Source organism: Coptis chinensis, chromosome 7 (assembly GCF_015680905.1).
Source record: "Coptis chinensis isolate HL-2020 chromosome 7, ASM1568090v1, whole genome shotgun sequence".
Lineage (NCBI taxonomy): Eukaryota > Viridiplantae > Streptophyta > Magnoliopsida > Ranunculales > Ranunculaceae > Coptis > Coptis chinensis.
The window spans coordinates 95,384,850-95,393,506 of NC_141462.1; the positions used below are offsets into that span (position 1 = coordinate 95,384,850).

The window sequence follows — 8,657 nt, forward strand, 5'->3', positions numbered from 1 at the left end:
GGTAACGAAAGAGATGAATAACGTAGAAAAATAGTGAGAAAAGTGATGGTGATTGAGTGAATGATGAGACTGTGCCTTTTGGTTGCCTACATACCCAAATTATCGATGTGATCAAGTCTTAATAACGTAGTTTTTTATGAAAAATAGTGTGTTATTATAACTTCTCGTGTCAACATTAAAAGTACAAATAGGAGTGAGAATGTGACAGGAAGAGAAAGAGTATTGTAAGTAAGGGCAAAATAGTCAAAAATCCGTTGAATGGGTAAAAATTAAAAGGCATGGGCTGAAGCACAATGTGCAATTATCATGGTCGAATTAAGAATTTAACCTTTGTACCCAATTTAAAGTATGTGCCCAATGTAAAATTATCATGAGAAAAGCTTCGGTTCTCAACGCTTAGGACCGAAATGCGTCCAAAGTGGCCGAAGACCACACATTTGGTATCCACATTAGCATTTTCACACAAAAAATTTAAAACAAAAAAACAAAAAATACTATATATGTGGTCCTTAGCGGCTTTGGACACAGCGACTGAGTACCGAAGTCTTTTCCAATTATCATGGCCTTAACCTTTGTACCCCAATTTAAAGTATGTGCCAGATGACATTTTTGAGTTGGGCATTAATATTTCTCTCATTGTGGGCAGGTGAGCCAAGTCAAGACTCTTTTGTAGTCAAATGGGTCACATTTCAAAATTAATGGCTTATCCTTTAAGGTAGTCATGGACCGTGTAGTCCTGTGTGCTATCCTTCTGTGTACCTTGAATTTAATCAATAAACATTTGAAAAAAATGTACACAAAGTCACAAACCAAACATGGAAGATGACATATTTCATACTTACCTGGCCCAAAATTCTTATGATCTCCACCTCCCCAAGCATGTTGTCACTATTGTGCCACAAACTTGATTAAATATTACTTCTAGAAAAAGGAGACTCTCAATTAGTCCGGACCACGTGATTTAATTCTCACATACCACGTGTACATGTTTAAGCTCAATAATTAGGGCAGGGAATCGGACCGGGTAGACCCGAATTTGACCCGACCCAATTACCGAATACATCGGGTTCGGGTTGATTTTTATATCCGTTTATATAATCAGGTCGGATTCGGGTTTGGGTTCGGATTCGGATTCGGATATAATTTTTTGGTTTTTTTTGAATTTTTAGTGTTATTGGATCGGGTTAGTCGGGATTCGGATATTAAATTTTGGATATAATCGGATTCGAGTTCGGATTCGGATATTATGAAACTATTTGGATTCAGATTCGGATATAGCCATATCCGACCGAACCGACCCGATCGGATAATAGCCATATCCAAAATGGCGAAAATCACCATATTGATGATTTTTCAAGAATCAGTCATCAATATATCAATAAGTTTACCTGTTGCATGGGTTCATACAAAATGGCATGAAATATCACCATATTGATGATTTTTCAAGAATCAGTCATCAATATATCACATGTCATTAGTTTACCTGTTAAAATTTCATGGAGCCAAATTCCATCTACTACCTAAACTTTGAGAAAAGGGATTAGGACCAAAATGTGTTTAGAATAGCTGAGGACTACACATTTAGTATCCATATTAGTATTTTCACATAAAAAATCTTTAAAAATAAAAAAAAAATATAAAAAAATAAATACCAAACGTGTAGTTTTCAACCGTTTTGAACACATTTCGGTCCTAAGCTCTTCTTTGTACAATTTGAAATCTGCCGAAACAAAAATAAAAAATTCAGGATGCCGATATTTTAGTGGTGATATATAAAAAAGAAAAAAGAAAAAACACCAAGGTGGTTATCCGTGGGTGAAATGATGAACACAATCATTAAGCTGAGATCACAAAGTAAAATTCTGTGACAATTTTGTTTCTACTTTGGAACCAGACATAGAGTGATGTCAGTAGGTCCCACGTAAGCAAAATGAATGGTACTTACAACCGTGGATACCTACGCCCCACATGATGCGTATCTAACGAGGATCATTCAGTCATAGTCTTTCATAATCAGTCTCTTTGACCATAAATTAAGCCTTTTCTATTTTTGTACATTTCCCTACTTTGACTGAATAGTCCACATCGATTGGGGTCCAATAATTCCTCAATTCCACAACTACCCTTACTTCTTCAATCGTTTTACTAGAATGTTGGTAAAAAATTTCACCCACGGTGATTATCAATCTTAATCTAATTTTGTGCTCCATTATATACTGTAGAATAATATTTTACCTAAGAGCATCACTAGGTGGCCGCATCACTATTTATAAATTTGCTTCTAATTCTCAAAATTTCGGTGGATTTCAACTCTAAGTGGAAGCATTCACAGTCGCATCACTTGTCTAGCCACATTTTTAGTTGTAAATTTTCGATTTCAAATGCAAATGGGGCGCGCCAGTGGTAATATCGCGCGCCATTGCAAATATCGCATAAATTTGTTTTTTTTTAAAATTTAGGGTGACATTGAAAATGTTACGCGATAGTACTAATAACACGTAGGGTGAAATTTGTAGCCACCTAAAATTGGTCAGATTTAAAAAAAAAATTTGTCAAATTTCAGAAGCAACCACCACCTAGAAATGCTCTAACACATACATGAACGATGTTATAAATCTCCGAGTTAGGAAGAAAATAGGTTTGGACTAGTAGTTACAAGTTACAACGTTGGTATCAAGTTAGAATAAGAAAAGGGTATATCCGTAAAAGAAGAGTGTTTAAAAAAAAACGTTTTCTGATGCTTGAATAGTAATATAGTGTTTTTAGAGTCTGTGTTTCCCACTAAAACAATTCCTGAACTTTGACTGTTGCTTCTCTCTCTCTCTCTTTCAGTTTCTTGTTTTTTTTTCTTTCCTTTTTTCTCACCATTTCAAATTTTCAATAAGCTTTTGCTTTGAATTGACGTCTAATTCTGAAGTGCCCCTTCTCCACATTCAATCCAATCAACTCACGGAACTCCACACTGAGTCTCTGTTTTCCCCCCTCTTTGTTTGGATCTTAAATTGGTTCAGAATTGGTTAATTTCTTCAGATCCTTTCAGGTCAGATTCATTTCTTTTTTTTTTTTTTTTTTTTTTTTTAAACTTTTGTTTTTTACTTCAAGTTCTGCTTCAATAGTGATTACCTTTAGGAAATGGAAATACCCTTTTTAGTTTATATATATATATTTTTATTGATGAATTTTGTTAGAAAGTGCAAGATTGGTTTTTTATTCAGATTAGTTAATTTAATATGCATGGTGATCTTTAAACTAGGGACTCAAAGTGCCCCTTTATGTGTTATCATGCTTTTGATGAAAATTAACAAGAGATTTATGTTTGGAGTTTTGATGCAATTCTGTGATATACATCATTGGAATTTAAAATGCCTGTTTCTATATTTGTTTTATATTTTGCTAATTAATTTGTTGAGTTTGAGCTACAAGGGAGCTGAATTGTTGATTTTGTTTTCACATGAAACCTTTTATGGAGAAGTTAATGTCTCTGTCATTTTCCCCCTTCCTTCAATTATTCTGTTCTTTTAAATTATGAATTTTAAAGAGGTTCTGTGTTTATGAGTGGGTGCGGGATTTCCCCCTTTTAATTCTTAATAAGGCTTAGAGCTATAAGTGTTTCTTGTAGAAGGATTTTCCATTACATTGTGTTCACTTCATTGTGTATTGGAGTTTTACTCTGTGGTCATTGTTTATTAAAACTTCTCTTATTGCAGGAGGCACTTCAATTTAAAGAAAGAAATTGAAGACATGGGTTGTTTCACAGTTTTGAAGAGTAAGAAGAAGAAGTGTGATTACCCTGTCATTGCTAAACGGATTAAACCTCAGGATATTACACCTACAGTGCTCCCGGAGCCTAAGACCAATAGCCGGTCTCTCCAATCTGCTCCTCCAAGCTTCAAGACGAGAACTCAACCTGTACAAGTTCAACCAGTTAGGCAAATCACCAAGAGTAGAGCCCGCGCTTTATCTGCTCCGTCAAGCCTAGATGTTGACGAGCATGACGCAATCTCACCAACTCAATGTGATGAATATGAAGATTCTAAGAGCCGCATTTGCCTGACAAAAGAACAACGCAGTCCATGTCCTCAACCACTTCCTCTTCCATCACAACAGAGTGGCTCTATGTTGAGAAACATGGGTAGCTTCAAGTCAGGGAATGCTAGCGGCCCCCTATATGCATCTGGCCCTTTGCCACTGCCTCCTCTGGTAGGCCTTCGGAACTTCTCTTTTGAAGAAATCGCATCTGCTTGTCAGCAATTTTCACCAGATCGATGCATTTCGGAAGGTCAATCTTCAGTATTCTACAAAGCTTCATTTGGAGACGAAACCTCAGCTTCCAAAAAGCTCGAAGCTACTGTTACTCGCCTTCTTTTGTTCAAGCAGGTAAGATACAGTTTTCAACCCTAGGCAGCTGGGCCTCATGTATACATCTTTGACAGAATATGTACTTTATTCAATCCTTGGCTTTGAACGAACTAATATCTTAGAATGACTGTTATAAAACTAGTCACAACCAGACTTTACAATGAATTAAACCTATTGTTCTTTTTCCCAACGCATGCAGCCTGAAATTTCGTTTTATTCTATGTTCTTTCTGTATAACTTTGCAGGGATTTAAAGAATTTGTTAATGAGGTTAACATCATTGCATCTTTGCAACATCCTCATCTCTGCAAACTGCTGGGTTTTCATGCACGTGAGGGTTCAGATCAACGCTTGTTGGTCTATGAGAGGCTCGCCCATGGGAGCTTGGACTTGCTATTGTTCGGTAGATCTGATGGGTTTCACATCGATTGGTGCACCAGGACTAAAGTGGCTCTGTGTGCGGCACAGGGTCTTGCCTTTTTACATGAAGAAGGACCTTTTCAGGTAATAATAGATTTAGTTGGTTTCTCTGAGACTCTGAGGGCTAATTATTCAACTTTTAAAAGATATATAGCATATGATCTTAATATTGAGTCTTCTATAGAAATATCAGCTAAGTCAAATAAAAAAGTTGTGCACATTTGCAATTGTTCTTTTAAGATGGAATAGTTGGCTGGTATAAGCTAGTGTCAAATACACCGATCCAGAGAAATAAAAGGAAAAGTTGGTGCCAGTTGTAGCGTAAAGGCTCCATGCTGTGTTGTTGGACCCACAATATTATTAGAAAAGCGTTTTTAGAACTATCTGCTCCAGTACTTTAAAAATCCAAGTCTTGTAGAGAGGATCACACACAAAAATCATTGTTAATTTTGAATATATCCACAATGGATGACCTCCTGGTCAATTCATTTGTATTACAACTACTGTTATCTGTTCGCTATTTGTCTTAAATTAAGAGCAACGATATCAAACATCTATGAGAAATGGCTATGTAACGTATAAAACCAATAAAAATGTATTGTTGTTAATGGAGAAGAAGTTGGAGAAAAAGAGGATACGGCCTTATTAGTTTTGGTCTTGTATCAGTTCAATATATGTACGAAAAATAATGGTGTACAATATAGAAACTGCCTAAAATATTTGGCGCTCCCCCTGAACCCCCAGTGGGCCACCCACCCGCACACAACTAGTAGCATTATGGGACATTTCCCTAGTCCGCCTCTCAGGAGATGTCTTCTTAGAACTCTAACAAAACCATTTTTTTCCCATCAGCTCCTAGTCCCTTTTCCATTTTATATGTGCTTATGGTTGATGGACATACAGTATGTCATCATCATCTCAAAAGTCCAATTATTTGGTATCTCTTATTTACTTATTCACTCAGTGGTTCTGCTGTATTTACAGGCAATGTACAACGAGTTCTCAACTGCCAACATACAGATTGACAAAGACTTCAGCGCGAAGCTCTCAGGTTATGGTTGTGTCAGCCACAACCCGGAAGCAGAAATCTCAAACACTTCCCCGGTAAGGGATAACATTAGGATTAATGGATTATTTGAAATTATGCTTACTATGAGTTAAAATGCTACCTTCTCATTTTTGCTGTCTCGTTTCAATCCATTAATTGTTATGCGTGGAACCTACTATATATATGGACTATTACAAGATATCAGCTAACCTCAAGGATGAGAAATGTATAGATTGTTATAATAATGAGCAATATGTGTGTGTGTGTGTGTGTGTGCTTCACGAATTCTAAGAAGAGAATTACTTCATACATGAGTTGCACCTTTCTTTCCCCGAGGGATGATATATCAATCAGCTTGCACATTTTTTTTTGCTGGGTAAGCTCGTTCGATTTTATTAAAAGGAAAAAAAGAACAAAAAAATGGTGTGAGTGGATTGTGACAAGTTCACATCTCACTCAGAATCAGCACTAGGTCTTTACAAAGATTCAAAAAAGTGCAAAGCGCTATCTAAATCTATAGTAGGTACTAGCAGGATGCTCCCATCTTGTAATCCATGAAGGTCTACCAAGATATGTTCTTCCCATGTTGTCTGTAAGTGTGACTCCCTTTCTGGCAGCAGCATCAGCAGAGAAGTTTGCTTCTCTCCAAATTGAAGTGATGACAAACTTTTGTAGCATATTTTGGACATGTTTCCATCTGTGCATAAAGGCCCATGGCAGCTGTGACGATCCAAAAGCCTGGACTGCTGCTTCAGAGTCTGTTTCAACCCAAATGTCAGACCATCCCTTAGTGGTTGCCAGTTCAAGGGCTTCAATGATTGCCAAACACTCAGCTTGCACATTTATTTATTAAGTGTATTTGGGATTATAATTGGTTTTGGGGTAGTAATTTCTGTTCTTTGTTTTGCTTCCTTACACTTCTTTGTCCTGTCCAGGCAGCAGTAAATCTTTCTGCGGAAACATTGGAGAGAGGATTACTTACCCCTAAAAGCAACGTGTGGAGCTTCGGGGTTATTCTTCTTGAATTACTTACAGGCAGGAAGAATCTTGACAATCGATTTCCTAAAGGAGAAAGGAACCTGGTCAAATGGAGCCGACCTTATCTTGCTGATGACTGTCGACTGTCGCTAATCATGGATCCTCGGTTAAAAGGTCGGTTTCCTGCCGTAGCAGTTCGGACAGTAGCTGACATAGCTTTGAGATGCCTCCAGAAAGACCCATCCGAAAGACCTACGATGAGAACCATTGTTGAGTCTCTGAAAAATGTTCAAGAAATGAAGTACTCCTGCAGGTTCCCTCTTCAAGAACCTGCAACAATTGCAGGCAAACAGATGCTAAGATCCCCAAGCCTGAATGTGATTCACATCCCAGCATCAAGATCAAGTTTCTCGCGATCCCCATCTTCAAGGTTCCGGCATTCTGTTTCTCCTACAAGACGTCCCGCATTGGCCATGTCACTTGCTTTAACTTGTTCATCTACTCTTACATTGGAGAATAATGAGAGACAGGAAAGCCGCAAATCTGTTTCATCAATTGTACAAAGGGATGGAGTCGAAGGGTTCTGAAATGTCGGTAGTAAATATGTAGATATTTTTTGGTTTTCTTGATGTCCTTTTTTTGAGATATTAACAAGGTTGTAGAAATTAAAAGTTGTGCTTCTTCCACCCTTTCTATCCCTGTAAAACCAGAGGTTGGCCTTGTGTATATAATGAAGAGTTTCAAATGGAATCAATCGGTTGTGTCGGGCACACATCCAATTTATGCCCCGGAGATCTTGCCTTTAAAATTAGTACAATGGTGAATGGTCATTGTAATTTGCCTTTTCCAGTAACATGAATCGGGACCTTTAGTTCAATCGTTAGTCTCATAGAAACTTAGTTGGCTCCCACTATTAACTGGGTTCGTGTTGTGTACCTAATTCATAAGTGCATATTCCGTTCGTGTTGTGTACCTAATTCATAAGTGCACGTTCCGTTACTGTTTCTCTAGCTATGTGAAATTGTGAATCACAGTGGACTAGTGGAGTGTGCGCTTTTGGCAAAAATGTGCGATGGTGTGTATCGAACACTGTTAAGCTGATTTGGTGCCCTCCTTCAGACTATGGGCCGCTTTCAGCTCCTGGAGTTGTTGTTACGAAATCTTAACCCAGTACCAAGTGCTGCTACGTAGAAATCGTGTAGTCCAGAGAAACTTAAGAAAGAGTGATATGCAAATGTGCAATGAATGTGCCACTAAGTATTGACTAATTTTCATTTCTAAAATTGAGAAGACAACAATAACTGCTTGAACATTGACGATTCATTGATTCCTACAGAAAGAAAGTTGCCTCTTCCACCCGCGTCATCCATTATTGACTCGTGCACATGGCATATGATCTCATTTGACCCAGATTAACCAAAATTCCCTCAAAGTTTTGGGCTACTCCGTTTTTTTTTGTCATATTAATTCTATTTACATTACGTAAGTTGGAATTTTTTAAAAAAAATAATCACTTGTTTAGATTGGGCTTTGATTTCTATATCAAAGGCCTAGATACAACCACAGAACAAGTGATTGGTTTTCCAATTTTTTTCGCCCCAAGTCCACTATGAATTTTAATTATGGATTTAGAACAAAAATATGAGGCTGACGTTAGCAATGTAAATTTAAATTTACACACAACAACTGTGTAAATATAATTTTACAGACTTTTTCAATTGTGAAAAATACTATGTAAATTTAAATTTTCACGTATAAATATAAATGTACATATATAAAATACTGTGTAAATTTATATGTACATTTAATTCAAATATAAATGTACATATTTAAATTTGCATAAGTAAAGAAAA

The 8,657-nt window shown here is 37.0% G+C and overlaps 1 protein-coding gene across 1 annotated transcript; it reads left to right on the top strand.

Annotated features, from left to right (window-relative positions):
* Positions 1-2,771: 2,771 nt before the first annotated feature.
* On the top strand, positions 2,772-7,596 carry ATSIK (Protein kinase superfamily protein). The gene is made up of 5 exons (XM_086571925.1): positions 2,772-3,040; positions 3,708-4,377; positions 4,605-4,862; positions 5,763-5,882; positions 6,762-7,596. The coding sequence occupies exons 2-5, from the start codon at positions 3,742-3,744 to the stop codon at positions 7,389-7,391; spliced, it is 1,644 nt and encodes a 547-aa protein (XP_086428051.1). The 5' UTR covers positions 2,772-3,040; positions 3,708-3,741; the 3' UTR covers positions 7,392-7,596.
* Positions 7,597-8,657: the final 1,061 nt, after the last annotated feature.